The sequence below is a fragment of the Amyelois transitella genome, chromosome 19 (assembly GCF_032362555.1).
Source record: "Amyelois transitella isolate CPQ chromosome 19, ilAmyTran1.1, whole genome shotgun sequence".
In the NCBI taxonomy this organism is placed as follows: domain Eukaryota; kingdom Metazoa; phylum Arthropoda; class Insecta; order Lepidoptera; family Pyralidae; genus Amyelois; species Amyelois transitella.
The window spans coordinates 3,770,607-3,787,563 of NC_083522.1; the positions used below are offsets into that span (position 1 = coordinate 3,770,607).

General features: G+C 34.8%; 1 protein-coding gene across 2 annotated transcripts in view; it reads right to left on the reverse strand.

Annotated features, from left to right (window-relative positions):
- The window catches only part of LOC106136732 (protein dead ringer), a 117,450-nt gene that overhangs the window by 73,250 nt on the left and 27,243 nt on the right, over positions 1–16,957 (reverse strand). For both annotated transcript variants that reach the window (XM_060949690.1, XM_060949689.1), the window contains exons 2-3: positions 7,495–7,734; positions 7,060–7,332 (exon numbers count right to left, since the gene is read on the reverse strand). In XM_060949690.1, coding sequence (XP_060805673.1) covers positions 7,060–7,332; positions 7,495–7,734 — 513 coding nt within the window. The remainder of the gene's footprint in view (positions 1–7,059; positions 7,333–7,494; positions 7,735–16,957) is intronic.

Below are 16,957 nucleotides of genomic sequence, written 5' to 3' on the forward strand. Positions count from 1 at the left end.
GGTGATAAACAGTAACAAGGCAGACACTTTAACGAATCAAAAATTAATTTGAAGTAATGTGATACGAAAATACTATTTTCATAAAATAGCTTTCTTGAAAAGGCTATGTCTTTGATATGTCATGGAAAGAGTGGCCGATGAAACTTCTGCAACATTTGTCTGTCCCTGTGCCAAATATCATCAAAATCGGTCCATTGTTTTTCATTTTATTCTTTAAAAATAAAAACAGACAAATCTTCTGTCTTAATAATATAAGGCATATTAGCATAATAATAATTCTTCAGGCTGCAATCTTATGACTTGCAGCTCAATGCAGCCCCCATGGGTCTCCCAGAAATAGCGAGTCAGCTGGGGTGCGCCAGCGGTGTCGCAGCGTGTCAATTAATAACACTCGGTGATCAATTTGATAGAAGAAAATATATAAAAAAAATATGTAATGAATGTTTTTTTCAACAAAATTAAACTTTTAATCTTTACTAATATACTCAAAATGTGACTGTTTGTTTGTTTGCCCGTCTTTCGCGTCAAAACTTCTGTACAGATCGCTTAGAAATTTTGCAAAAATATAGTGTGGGTGTGGCATGGGGTACTTTTTACGCGGGCAAGCCACGAGCAAAAGCTAATATTTTCCATATAAGATTTTGTTAATGTTTAAAAAGCTTATTTTATGGTTGTTTTACGTAAAACCGCTAAAAATGGGTATTTTAAATAATTGCATTATTATAACAGTATTATTATTTTTAATATCTTACTATGTTGTTAATGTAACAAAGTTTACTTATAAGTTACAACAGTTAATAAACCTTCCATTAAAAACACGTGAACAATTAACGTTAATAAGTAAAGTAATAATTAGTTTTCGAAATGTCATTATTCGAATGACATACTTATAGCCGACCAATCAGCGTCTTTGAATAGGAATGCTCTAATCGACTCCTGGGCATCGTAGGTATTAAGATAAATAGTTGTTGACCAGAGATAAAACTTGTCTATCTATCCGTATTAAAGCGAGTCTAATTCAGATGAAAATCTAACAAAATTTTGTAAACAAAATTATCATCGTTCTTTTCAAATGATTTGATTTTTTTAGGAGTTAAAAAGAGTAAACAATTAAAACTATCTCCTTTCAAATAACTGATTTGTAAATCAAATGTAGATTATGAGAAACCTCCAGAAGACTGACCCTATTGCTCTTAAGTGCATCCACCTAATGGGTATCCCGACTTCGTCCTCACTCTAATAAATAGATTGCTTTAAGGCTCTTTTTCTTTTTACGAAATTTCCCTTTTGGTGTCTGCACAGATGCAGTTATTCTTTCAACCTCTTATCTACGCTTACATAAGTGATGTTACTCTATGGTTTTAAATCTTAAATAATAATACAAATAACTTAAGCTACATTTTATGGCTTAGGCTTTAATTGCTGAAGTAAATTGCCGATTAGCTTGTAATAAGCGCATCTAAATGTTAACATAAAGAACACACCTTAATTACGTACGGAAGTCTGTGTACCTCTTTAATGTTTAACTAATTTGTTTGTTCGTTGAGAAAGCTTGAACAATGTTGATAACACAGAGCAAGTTCGGACGACAAGGCGGTCTTCGGTGCTCTGTGGCAGACATGAAAGTGATGCGATGATGATTATGTGCAAACATGTATATTATGTTCACTTGAATGACTGAAATCAAGACTAAGGGGAGCACTTACAAAAGCTAAAATGATAAACCTTAATGCCATATTTGCCATCGTTCATGTATTTATAAATATATTTATTTTATATATTTAAAAACGAAATTAAATAAGTTTGTTAAATGAAATAATTTTACAAACTTATTAAATTTCCATTGCACTTATTGCACTGAAGGCTCCATAAAGTTAAATTCATGAATTCAGATATACGCAAATAAATCCCTGTATATATAATTGGTATGCGGCATATAAGGAAAAAACAAATGAATAAATAATAATTTTCGGTGTCAAAAAAAAAATACGACACTAACAACACTTACGCAGAAAAATGTTAAAAGCGCATCGAACATTAACTTTCCTATTTCAAGTGTATAAACCGTGCTTTCGATAAAGCTCATCGAGCTTCCACCAGATAACGTGTCTAGACGGAATAAATATCCAAAACACTCGAATACTCAAATGCCAGTTCGATGGCTCACTTGGCTAATCGCCGGGTGCCAGTAACGTAAAAAAAACATTAAGTTTTTTCGAACGCACCCATAACCTACTTTAAAAGGTTGAAGGCGAATCTACGCGCGTTCCAAATCCGAAACATGCTCATTTGAGATTACGCTTTGTGTGTAATTTTGACTTTTATCACAGAATTATAAGTAGCTTAATCTTCTAACGTTCATAAAGTTAAAAACTATATTTTTTATGTAAAAAATACAAGTTAAAGATAATGTTCACTGGCATTATCCATCAACGCGTAAAACGAATATCTATATTTAAGACAGATATACTGAAATTTTCAACACAAAAACTTGTTTAAGCTAGGACCATTTTCTATAAACTAGTTCTTAGAGATTTTGCAATCCTATCGTGTTTGAATTACACGGATGACACATGGGATAAAATCAAAGGCGTCGGACAAACATGGCGCCCAAGGGAGAACGAATTGACAAAGTGCGTGCGTGCGGTAATGTCGCGATACGTGATAACATTCATTCTTAGAGCTCTAGCAAAAATATAAGACGGAGTGAAAGAAATGAGCTGAACGAAATTGAATTTGGAATAAAAAAAAAGAATAATCTTATGTGCAAGATAGGGTGCAATTTTTCTGCCAGATACGATATATCATCGATTCATATTCATGAATTAAAACTTAACATTGTTAAAAAGAGTTTTTAAAGCAAACCCATTCGTAGCCCTCCTGATAAGAGTTAGATTAAACATTTATTTATCTGATAATCGCAAATGTCAATTTATTTTTAAAATCATCTGCCCTTTTACCCCATCATTAACCCAACAATAATTATGTGCCGTGCTACTTATAATATTTGAAACTATACTGTTTTAGTCTCATATACGCAAATAAAGAATTTGATTGATTGAACTGAATAAAATGACATTTGATTTGAAGTTTCATAACCTCCCACGTATATTCAGTAATACATATTCAATCAATGACATGTATCTAAAAATGTATCTATTTGTGTATCTTATTATGATTGACGTGACGTCTTTACATTTTACATTTAAATTTACATCTTTCCAAACGCAATAACAGATTCGTTTCAATATATAGCGTAATAAAACATGCAATATTGTATTTACCACATTCACAAATTACTTTAAGCAATACGTATTGCAATAGAGATTCTGCAAGATTGATTTCCAACTAACCACAATTCAATTATGAGGTCATACAGGATAAAATATCTAGACTTGTCGATGTAAACTAGTGAATTCTAGATTTAAATATGTGGTCAATAAAATCAATTAAAAATGCATTAATGTTTAAAATTTACTATATACCAAAATCATTGCAGCTTCTTTCTCAGCAAAATTTTTCGAACCATTTTTAAGCTAGGTTAGGTTCATGACAAGAATGTTGGTTGTCTAGTTAGGTTAGCCAAAGAAATTAATGAGTGAACAGACGTTGATAAGTCGTTGATGGAATTACTGCGTTCAATGGTAATGTCTTAAAAATGCATATACGAAATTTTGAGAGCTTCGAATTTACATTTACAAGTATGTACCCTTAACTTTTAACATAATAAATAAGAACGTGCTTGAAAGGTACTTCTAAGAGAAAGTAATTGAAACCTTAACACACTAGGTTTGTTGTAAACCTAATACTTAGTTCCATGAATATTTGAAATATAACTTTAAGTACCTACAAACCTGTTACTCAAACTGCATAGATTTTCCCACTAACTTTATAACTTATTCATAAAAGGCAGTAGCAGTATTGTTACAAAGTATGCGTTAAAATTGCCAGCATTATAAATACGCTATCTAACAACTGGCAACACAGTAATAGTAGGTAGTAATAAAAGGAGGGAACAACTATAATTCGCCACGATGATTTAGGGTCGGAAAACAGCAAGTTTCCAATATGGCTGACATTTATGGACTCACACCGCAATACCAATAACGCAAATACTGATTTACGACTCTAAACTCAATCGAGTAAGACTGAAAATTTGTTTGACTTAATGTCATAATTTTATACGAGGGCGCGATAATCGCGATTGTCGAATAGTAGAAATTGTGGAAAATATTGTTGATGCGGACGGAAAATTATAGACCTGTGTTAAATTATACGGAGTGGCCCTCGGTAATCACACGACAATATGCCTTTTAAGTTCCATATACATACAAAAAAAATACTTAAAAGCAAATTACGTGAATAGGACTAACTACATGTGTGATGTTTTCTGCCGTTCGGTGTTTGAAAGGTATATTATTAAAAGCACAATTTAGTAACAAGCTTAGTCTTATAGTTAACGTACACCTCTATAATAATGACAATTAAATCAAAGCCCACATAACTGGACATTGATGCTACATATTCGAAATTCCAACAGCAACAGGGAATTTCTGAATCAACACGATAATTCTAGTATTATAATATGAAACGTATCTACAGCAGATCAAATGTTAAAGCCATAACTAATGAAACCTGAACAATAGTCAAAGGGCCGTGCTGAATCGCAAGTGGAGCGATGCGATATAACAGCGATCAAAAGAGCCGCGCCGACGCTAACACGTCTTATGTAGCGATAAAGTTACACAAATACAGGTTTTATTTATTTATTTAATCACTAGATTTTGCCCGCGACTTCGTCACCCTTAAATCTCCATAAAAGGTAACTTATTATGTTATTCCAATGTTTTAGCTATATCACTGTTTTTTTTTATTATGTTATTCCAATATTTTACCTATATGACAAGTTTCATAAAAATCCCCTAGTTTTTGTGTTAATAAGTAATATCCTTACCAACTTTCGCATTTATAATATTTATTAACTAGGAATAAACAAGAAACTGTACGTAGGTTCTGCTTTTTTTAAGGAAACATCTTCTAGCTTCCAGCAGTCCTAAGAGAAGACATACTGAAAGGGAAAAGGTTTTGAGTCAATGTATGTCCGGTAAGTGTCTTAATATTTTCATGTTGACACAGGAACCTTTTTGAATAAAAGTCATAAAAAGGGAGATATTCATACTCATGTTATAAATAACGACATAAAGACATCTCTACGATAAATTTTATGAAGAATGAAGACGATTCAGAATCCTTGAAATAATCTACATTTGATAAAACACGACCAAAATATATTTTAATTCTGACTGAAATTGTTAAAATGCGTCCAAATATCAAAACAGAACTGTCTTAACTAAGTTCTATTTTTAGTTTTCACATCAGAACTGGCAGGTATCAAAAAAAAAAACAGAAAAGTCTCATTAAAAGTTGCGTGTAGCCAAGGACACATGCGTGCCCTTTCAAAAGGACAGCCTTATGTCAAATAATTACGACGTCAAATTAACACTTCGATGCATCTTTTGAACGACTCAATGGTGAACAAAAGACAGTTCATTTCATAAATTAACATGCAGACAAAGAATTGACGAAAACTAGTATAAGGATGCAATATAATGAAAGTGCTTTTACTTGATGCAGGGAAATATTATGGTATTATTCAAGGTACTTATATTAAATTATACAATCCATCTTTTGTATTATGAACATCCACTCAAAACTGCTTACAAAGAGATGTAAAATGCTGGAAGTTGTCATCAAATCATTTCCATTTAAAAGTAGAAAACGAAGGCATCTCTCTTATCTCTTTTGAAGCCTTTGATAAAATAATAAAAAAATGCAAAGGCAAATAAAGTATATAAGACCCTAGAGACATCTTGATTTTAGCAAACAATTTTGGAAATTTTGATACCTTTAATTTCTACACGATGTGATTAATCCATCACTTGGAATTGGAATATGTAACTGTTTTTCCTTTAAAGCTACTTTTTAAAGGCCAGAATTTCATATCATGTGTTATTGTAAATGCTACATTTTTATCCACAATGAGATGATTGTGTTCGAAGTAAACGGTATAATTTTGTACTTTCTTCCTTTGTTGCACTTCACGCGTGTTAACTGCTTCCAAATTGCGACCAATATGCGTTTTTCGGAAGTGTGACTTAACAGGAACGTTATGTTAAGTCTTTCTTCCATACCACATGATTACGAATACGTAACAAGATTAATTGTATGGTTTTTGGCATCTGCGGATCTTTGTGTTTGGTTTTTGGTGTTTTTACAATATGTACTTAATTTATAAAAGACAACGTTGTTTTTTTATTATTATTATTAAAGAAACCAACAGCGTATACATTAAATAGTAATACAGTATTAATCTTATGCTATTATAAGGCCAATGACAGGTTTCTCTTACTATTACTGTAATAAAGTCAATAGTTACTGATAAAGAAAGTACTAATCGCTTAATCAAGACACAAGTATATTTTAAATCTCTAATGTTGTCTTAATCTTGCGATTATTATAATCTCATGGTTTCATGATATCAAATTATAAACTTAACAATAAACGTGTTCTTAAATCTAAAAAAACAATATTATGTTATTGTTACATATATAATCCTGAACGAAAATCTAAGTTAATAATCTAGTGAATCTGTCAGCTTTTACGCAAATAACGGAGTTGACTTGACAGTGTATTATTATTTGTCATCCCACAGGGTTCGACCCCTCGCGTCGCCGCATGTAATATTCAACAAAAGAAAACGGGTTGCTCCATTATATGGCGATTATAGACACATTTTTATTGGGCATAACCATGGCGTAATGTACCGAGCGAGAGTGAATAAATTATATCAGGGGCAGGGTTGAATTGTTTGATTTGTCGTGATTATGTTATTGTGGGGAAATGTTTTGCTGTTCTGTGTGTCACTCTATTATATGATTGAGACGTGAACATTGTTGTAGTATACGTTGAATTATGATTGTCTACTTAAATATTACAGTTACGAAAATAACATTCACAATTTAAAAAAATCTGAAACTTGTCTTAATAAAGCGACCTTACCTGACGGACCTGCTTATACTGTTCTTCGAAGCTCCAGCCAGCAGCACTGCCTTCTGATGATGAAGAGGACGCGGAGCCGGCCGGCTGGGCTGGCGGGGGAGGTGCGGGTGCCAGGAATGCCGGGGGAGCATATGGAAACCCACCAGGTGGTCCACCACCAGCTAAGGCAAAGACGCTGCTAGGCGCAGAAAGGGGGGCACCCTGGGCCAGAGATGCTAGGGACGAAAGGTGGGGATGGAGTGAGGTTTTGAGTGATTCGAAGTCGTCTCGCACCTGAAAAATAAGTTTAGATGTTAATTTGTTTTTACAGATAACCTAAAAAAATGACGACGAGAGTTTTCCCCAATTACCTTGTATGAGTTTTTATGAAGTGAAAACTGTTCTAGGTTGGTGCTGAAGCTGCAAAGATTAATGAAGCAATGACAACCAACTTACTTTCAACTCCCGCTCATGTGGCCTCGGCGAGTTCCTCTGGTGGTGGTTCAGCTGATGGTTGTTGATTGGCTGATGGTTAACTGTGTGGTGGTTCATGTTGTGTTGGGGTTGGTGTGGTAGAGGTTGGTGAGCTTGGTGCTGGAGCTGCAAGGGTTGGTGAGCCGGGGCGTCGCGGCCTACGCCTTCGTCAGAGCTCTCACAAGATTGGTCTGCTGACGATTCGCCTTCAGACCGCGCAGACTGTGGACAAAGTTTTTATTTTAATTTTCTGGTATACAAGAAAAAAGTACAGGAAATTAGACCAAGTATGTGATGACTTCGCTGCCTTGAAGCATATCAATAAGATATTATGAATCAGAATAAACATTTAGCAAGCGTATGACCCGCTCATTAACATATGTTTTTGTGCAAATTTTATTTATTGGGTTACTGGTATTTGTCATTTAAATTTTGAGGAAAATGTTCAACAAATTTAATGAATACAGAAAATGGAGATTTTAAAACACATGACAAATTAACATTGCGATGTCTGATTTATTTTCCCAATCATGTATCCAAAATAAAAAACAATTCAATTGTCATTTGTACGTGTTTGTAATAAAGATGTTCAATTCGTAACAATCGACTGTATCACGTACTTTAAATGACAATTAACAAGTGTTTATTCCCAAAATGTCTACAGTTCGTTGACCGTATACACTTACACAAAACCACTACCATTTTTTTAAAATAATGATGAATTGTTAAACCTTCATAATTTTAAATCACTAATTTAATATTTGAAAAATGGAAATGGCCCATAACCTATAAGTATACTTAATTGAATACGACGAGTATTTTGACCACCAAATTCTTTATTAAGTAGACTGCAGATTGGATGATAAAAATCAATGTATAAGTATAAAAGCATTAAGTTTTATAAACATAAACTCATAATACGAGTGTTTACAAACAAATTGACAGCCCATGTCATAGCTAGACTGACACTGTACTATAAATATACAACTAAAGAATTTAATATAGACAGCACTACCCGGTAATTAGAGGTAAATGTCGCGAGGCGTCAAACTATCATTAATATTTGAGTTAACTGCGAATAAAACATATTTAATTGCATTCATAATAACAGGTAAATATATAAATAGAAGCGATCATTTGTTGGCCATTACTTTGATCTGTCCGACTACTTATTACGAGTAAAATTATAAATACGAAACTCTGTCAGTGACGCTTTCACGACTTAACCGCTGCAACGATTTTTACCAAACTAAGAATGGAAGAAGACTTTCTGAAGACCTTACGTTAAACATTTTTAATATAACGTAATTGCAGGTAAAAGCTGGTTATTTAAATTATATTCTTCTTTTAGGCGACGGGGTAGCAACCTGTATCTAAATCTCAATTCTTTCATTAAGCCAAACAGCTGAACGTGGCCTATCAGTATGTTCAAGACTGGTGGCTCTGTCTACCCCGCAAGGGATATAGACGTGTATGTGTATGTATGTATGTATGCAGAATGTTTTTACATCCTACATGTAAATTTTCCGTTATTAAAGTTATCGTATTGTTTATTCATAAAAATCGAATGCAGTGAGAAAAGTTAGTTCAACATTTAACATTGTAATGTGTAATTAGTTGTAACTAAAATTATTCCGCCTTCGATTCAGTCTTAATCCGTTACTGTTTCCTTTTCTTTAATAAACATAATTTGCATTGTGGTTAAGTTTACAAATTCCTTAAAGAATTTGGCTCGGTCATAACTACGTTGCGAGTTGGTGGTGAAAATATAGCTTGGTATTATTTGACTCTGGACATAGGTGTATTATGTAATTTTATAAAAGAACATATGATGAGACATTAATGCTTATGAAATAAAAATAAGAGTATTTCGTTATATCAATTGTTTGTTGGTGAAAATCATTACGCTATCGAGCTACATAAGAAAAAGAAACACGACACTCATATTGAAAATGTAGACCGGATAAATGAGATAGGTACTCATTTTACAATTAAATGATTATTTTGATCGCGAACTTGAAGGTAAAAACCTTCCGCAAAACACAAAACATAGGTATTTATGAAAGAAAATCTTGATTTCTCAAAAACATCTGTAAAAAGAACCAGTTCCATAAAAGTGTTTAAAGTTCCATCGGAATCAATATAGGGAACGGCCGGCAATCAAATGTTGGAAATGAGTGCAGTTTGTTCGCCGCCCGCAGCCCCCAATTACGGCATTAAAATTATTATTTTATTTCCATTTTTATTTATTATTCGCATTATTATATTGTGTGGAGTTATTATCGGTGAAACGTTTCGTTCGGATAAACGCTCGCCTCGAAACGACACGCAAGCCCTGACGGCCTCCTTTTAGGGTTCCTTGGCGCAACCCTATGCTTCCAATGTTTTCTTAAACCCTATGAATATATCGAAACAGCACAACACCTCCTATCTTTAGCATAGGAGCCAAATCTTTTTTATTGGGCATTTTATATTTATCAAGTTTAAGGTTATTTTAATTGCCCCAACACAGAAGATTTAAAACCTTAAAAACCTTATATGGCTAACCCAATCCATAATCAAGGCAGGGTGAAACCAGGCGAAATGCTAGGATGTAACCGGAATTAATTCATGAAGGAAGAACGAAAGACTGATGACTTAGGTAATTACTAAAATCATAAATCATCTTAACCTTTCAAAATACGGAACCCAGAACATCTAATGTCCGAATATGCCCTGTTTTATTCAACTTCATTTTCTCATGGTTCAGGCCGCTACTGGATTCCATGCCAGCTTTTATTTCTTTTAAGGTGACCGCAATTTAATTTAATCGTTATATCAACAAATTGAACAAGTTTCTTCACCTGGCTTCGTCCGCATTTTCAGGAAAATCGTATATTTGTGAATAAACAGATGCTAAAATGTTATTATCATGTCAGGAACTGTAAAACCAACATACTTGCGCCGATAAGTAGGATAAAGTTTGCATACGACACGTTAATGCCAAAATAAACAGAATTGAAGTATACAGTATAGTGATTACAGAAGAAGACTTCGTAAACATTAGCCTTACATATCGCCAAAAATGGTATAGCCAGTCCGTACCATTCTGTTTTTTTTTATTAATAAGACACCGAAACATACAGAGGTAGAATTTCATACTAATGAACTGGCTTATCTATCAGTGTCGTATGTTTGGTCAAGATTATAACAGGTATTAATTATAAGCACATCTATCCTTTCCATACTTTATCATCATAGCAAGTCGTTGCATTGAGAAATCTCTCGTGATTTTATAATATTACAATAACTGTTACATGTTTAGTAGAACGATGAAAAGGTAAAGTACACGTACCTATGTATTGAAAATGTCAATATGACCAACGGAATTTTTCACTTACAACGACCTAGTTGAAATATTATAAGTTTGAGATCGGTTTGTGTTAAAAATTAAATTGTTTCGACACAAACAGGTACGAGTTTACATTGGTACATATAAAACTACTTAACAATAAATATTAGTAACATGAGGTATGTAAAAAATAAAGACATAATACGTATTTGACATACGCAGAAAAAAAAAGTCTTAGTGAATATTTCTTGCATGTATTTGTTAGGTTGAGACTGAATCATCCAATGAAAGGAAAAGTAAAAGAATTCATCCATCGAAAACATCAAACAGCCAACTCTCTTATTTTTTGTACAAACAAGAACTGAACCCGCTGTTCTAAGAAGAACCCGAACTTGCCCTAGAGTAAATCAGGAGGACACACCATTGATTAACGCCTTTTACTAGGTTAGACTGCAAAGGAGTTTGATCCTAAAACAGTTTCTAATAAAGCAGAATATAAGCTTGATAATGATAACTAATTGGACGGTATATATGATAACAATGAAACCGATTTAGAAGAAACCCTACTTTATTTGAATGATACAGAAGTCAAAACAAAAGATATCGCGAAGTGATATGTGATAAAAGATAGCAAACCTTAATACATTCAAAACAAATCGTAAAACGATGTGAAAGGTAAAGTGTCCTATAAAAACAAACTAAACATTGTGTTATTTGTGATAGAAATCGTAATCGAGTCTATGCGAGCGTCTTTTATGAAGCGAAATCAAATAGAAACTTGTAATGAAAGATGTCGTGTTCACTCAACTTGTTTGGTATGCAAAGCAAATACGAATGGTAATAAAATATTGAACATTAAGTTGTTAATACCGATGGAGATATCGCTAGTGTGAAATTGTGAAGTGAAAACATTTAGGACCGCGTGATAATCATAAATCTTACTTGAATGATTACTTCAGCGGATCAGCTCAATGTTATGAATAATTTGTATTATCATGTCAGTTATACTATATACTTGAGAAGCATACCAAATAATTTTAATGCATTGAATATAAAATAAAAATTGTAAAATAGTTTTTATTAACTACAAAAGCAAACAAAGTGCGGGATGCACCAAGAAATTGTGTTCCCTAAGGCGTGATGGAAACGTTCGCGTATCTCACACTCCCTGGAAGGTTTATTAGCAAGATCCGTCACGAGGGGCTTTGTCCACACATTAGCAAAGTTAGCGCCCTGGATGCCTGCGACTACCTGCTTATTTACCTATACACTGGACTATGTATTTACTCAGATATCCACACAAATCTGCTGTTTCAAAGAGCTTATTGCGACACTCCTTTGTGCAATGTATTGTTGACGTCGAAGGGAAATCTGCCAGAGCGTTTGCGTAATATTTCGAAGGAATTGTTGATTGTACAAGAGTTTATACTAATAAGTTGTAAAACCGACCTACTGCGGCATGTAGAGAATTGCACGTCTTACTTTGTCATAGCCAATTGTTTCGATTTATCCCGAGATTTATCGGCGCTGTAATTGCGTGATCCAAGTTGTGGACAATAGTGTTCATCGGCGACGGAATGAAAGCGAACAAAGGCGAAATGGCAATGCTGGCCGGGAACAATGTTGCGCTTACTGCCGCAGTAACATTAACATTAGCAGACGTAATATAACCGCCAATAAGCCAAAGCACGCATCAACCCATCGACAAAGCAACAGGTTCTTGCCTCGACAAACACGCGCTGTTTACATTACGATCCTGGGGCTTCATTTAATAATTCTCGGGAACTAAAAGCCTTTGAACATTTCATCAGATGACCCTCGGTGTTTGCACACACTCCTGCTTCGAGATGCTAATGTGGACACAAGGACCTGTATCGCCGATCCAACTCCGATGCTTTTATTGTTGGTCCATCCAATAGCTCCGACTTCTATTTCACTGTTCGATCTCCATCGATATCTTGTGTAAACATAAGCTCTATATTTCATAGCCTTTTCTCCGATTTTGTTTTGTTTTACTTGTGAGCAAAATGTAATTGAATGCAGTGATCGAAGTAATTGCTAATGGTCTGAGAACAATGAGAGTAAATGGTTTTACAAAGGAAACAAACGGCGGTACTAGTATAGTAACGTGTCAGGAAGCTATAACTGCTTCGAAATGAGCCAAGTATTTGAGCAAAACAAAAGGTGATAAGGAGAGGTAAATAACCTGACCCATTGACGGCGTGACGCCGCGCCGGCGTGCCGAGCACACATGTCGTGTCGCAGGCGCACGTCGCCGCGCTTGCGCCGCGCCGCGCTAAACACACGCTCAGCAGCTGTTTAACGCCTTCAATGCCGCACTGAAAATGTTTTCAGCGACTATTTACTACCGCACTCATACACAGACGTACGACCGCGACACTCAATTAGACAGCTCTAGGTAGTTGTTGCTGAATCTATAAATACAAAACACAATACAGTCGTCAAGATGGACTGACTTTCAATACCACTAAGTATTTATTAAGTTTTCATATAAATTAGTTCCACTAGTCTCCAATAGATCCACTCCGACCATACCTGAGCTATTCAATTTGAAATCATTTGGCCGGTTAATTTTATTCAAAATACCGCAACAGCGGTAAGTAAAAAGAGATCGTGTCGCATATTGTGATGATAATTATTTTAGAAAACAAAAACTAGAAAGCAGTTGGCCGAAGATGCCCATCTGTTAATTATTGTCACCAAAATGGCTGCCGTTATTGTGAATGAGTCAAAATGGCGGAGTGACAAATCGTTGGTTTTCTTTCAAATGTTTGATTGACGCGTGCCAGTTTTTCGAGTAATATACCTTTATACATTCAGTCAGAAAAGTATCGGGAATGGATTATTTATTTATGGTTCCAAATTCAAATTTTTGTTTTTTTTGTTGTTGTTAGATTGGCACAACTGTTTTCCATTTTGGCGCGGAGTTTGAGTTGCATCTGTTGTTTACATTAAATACAGTGCTATTTTTAGTTATATCATATCTAGTGTGTATTGCTAATTTCATAATGGATAAAAACATCGAACAAAGAGTTTGTCTTAAATTTTGCATTGCCAATGGAATATCGTGTTCGGAGTCACTGAAAATGTTACAGAAGGCTTACGGTGAATCGACTTTATCAAAAACTCGTGCTTATGAGTGGTACAAAGCGTTCAAAAGCGGTCGAGATGTGATGGAAGATTTGCCTCGCTCTGGTAGGCCATCAACGTCTGCAACTGAAGTTAACATCGCAAAAGTGAAGGAAATAGTGACTGAAAATCCTCATTCAACTTTAAGAGAGATAGCCACCGAACTTTCTGTATCTCACGAGTCGATCCGTACCATTTTAACTAATAATTTGGGTATGAAACATGTTGCCGCTCGGCTAGTCCCAAAAGACCTGAATTTTTTTCAAAAACTCAATCGCATGAGAGTCGCTGAGGACATGCTAGAACGAGTCAATTCCGACCCAACATTCATGAAACGCATTGTTACTGGTGACGAGACGTGGGTTTACGAGTTTGACATGCAAACTAGTCAACAAGCTTCGGAGTGGCGCCTTCCAACTGAACCGAAACCGAAAAAACCACGCCAAAGTCGTTCAAAAGTCAAAGTCATGTTGACTGTTTTCTTTGACTATCGCGGTGTTGTGCACTCGGAATTCTTGCCGGAAGGTCAAACGGTAAATAAGGAATATTATTTGAGTGTTATGCGGCGTTTAAGAGAGCAAATCCGACGAAAAAGGCCAGATTTGTGGAAAGAAAATTCTTGGATTTTGCACCATGATAATGCACCTTCGCACAAGGCCATCATTGTGAACGAATTTTTAACCAAACACTCAACAAATACCATCGAGCAACCACCATATTCACCAGATATGGCTCCAGCCGACTTTTTTCTTTTTCCTAAACTCAAATTACCACTTCGTGGCACCCGTTTTCAATCGGTAGAAGACATAAAAGAGAATTCGCGGCGAGAACTGACCTCAATTCCGGAAACAGCGTTTAAAAAATGTTTTGATGATTGGATTATTCGTTGGCGTAAGTGTATCGTTTCTAAAGGAGCATATTTTGAAGGTGATAAAATAAATTTGGATGAATAACAAACAGTTTGTGTATTATTGATCTTTTCCTGCTACTTTCTTGACAGAGTAGTATATTTATTTATGCGCGAAAGCGCAAATAAGAGCGAGTTCCTTGACATCGCGATTGAGTTATTGAATCGATGAGTATTTATGAACAGCGTGATACATGTCGGAAATTAATGCGTCTAGAAGACGTCTATTGGTTTGTTTGTGATTGGAAAATATCGATGTCGTTGAGACAATTTCGACCCGTAGCAAGCGAGATGGCGGTCAAATATTGACAGTTCTCACGACATCGCTGTCGGCTCGTGCTCACACACGTTAGCCTTATTCCTTCCGCTTTTCACACAAATAAGTAATAATCGATCGCTTTATAGCGTCGCGTGTAGGCGGGCCGGGTGATAGTTCGGGGAAACTTTTAAAGTGTAACGTGTCGTCGAAGAATCCAAGGCAAAGCGTTAATTTCTTCAGTAAACTCGCTTTAACCTGCTTAGTCTGCACAATTGATTTATTTTAAATCAGTGGGTATATTGAGAGGTATTCTTTGTTTTGTCTAAAAGAAAAAAAAACCCTAAACGGTTTGCAAAGAATAACTTTTATCTTACTCATATTCTAAGGCAATCATTGACAATAAGTCGAAAGGAAATGACATCATTTATCAACTTTAACAAGGATGGAGCTGAAGTGAAAAATGCATAAGCAAATATCAAAATCGCGAAAGGTGAAACTGCATAAAACGTGCATGTTTGTGGTGAGTTCGAAATATTTGCATTATTTGTTTTATCCACGGACTGCGTCAACAGAGATCATCTGAACCTTCGAAGTCTTATTGACTTGTGTCTCGTGAGTCATCGTAAGGAAAAGTCGCTTATGCGCGAAAACGATGAGCCTAATAAGGAAGACAAATCAAAATTAAACTTCCTGAAGGCATTCTTTAGTTCACAGCAACATGTTTAAAGCGGCAGATAAGAAAAAAAATATAGCAAAGAACAGAAAATGTTGGTACTACTTATTACCTAATAATTGTGGTCTGGATCCAGATTTCACATATTTTCACACACAGTACCTATATCGTAAATATCAATACGAAATGTATTTTTAACAATTTTAGACCTTCCCTATTACAATATTGAAATCAAATTTAAACGGGTTAATCTCCGAACTTGTCAATACCATGGCCGTAGACTTTTTCCATCTTCAATGAAATCTCTTTACATGTAACCAAAATGCAGAACCATCATTTAAAATTTCATAGCTCTAATTACCACGTATTAAAGTTGAATTTCCAATGAAAACGCTTGAATATCTATATCAACCAATTTAGTAAACTAGAAATGTCTTTACTATTGACTGTGAAATATCCGATCAATAGAGGCGCCAAACGGATGTGGTTTTCTTAGTATTTGAATAAAAGATGGCCGACTTGTGTCATTTCCTTTGTGGAAAATAGGCTGTGTCGGACAAATTTGATGCTGTCACCGTGTCTTTTATATTATACCTAATTGAAAGATTGTTACTCAATCTGTATTGTTTTTTATGACTTTCTTTTTTTGATGCGAATTAGTTAGGGCTGCTTTATCAATTCCTGTCGACTCCAGAATGTCACGTAACATTAGATTTTTTCGCCGAATGCAGCGCCCCTTATCCGCGACTTTTAATGGATTTTGCTGAAATTTGGCATATAAACTGTTATATTATTGATGTTTGTGTTAAATAAGATTTAGAAAAAAATTGTAGGTAAATTTGGTCATACAAATGTACTTCCATTACATGTTTTAAAAATCTTACTAGGAAAATAGTTTTACACTCATCAATTGTGCGTTTGGGCAAAACCGAGTCATCGGTAAAAACATTATCATATACAATTAAACGAGTCTTTTGTTATTTTCGTCATAGTTTCAGAGATGTACTTTGTAATCTATGTTTTCATAGAAAAAGATCAGAGGTCGTCCTCAATACATTTGTGACTCAAGTTAACTATATTTTTTTCAAATCTGATTGAAACAATAGTATAGAATCATTTATAGTA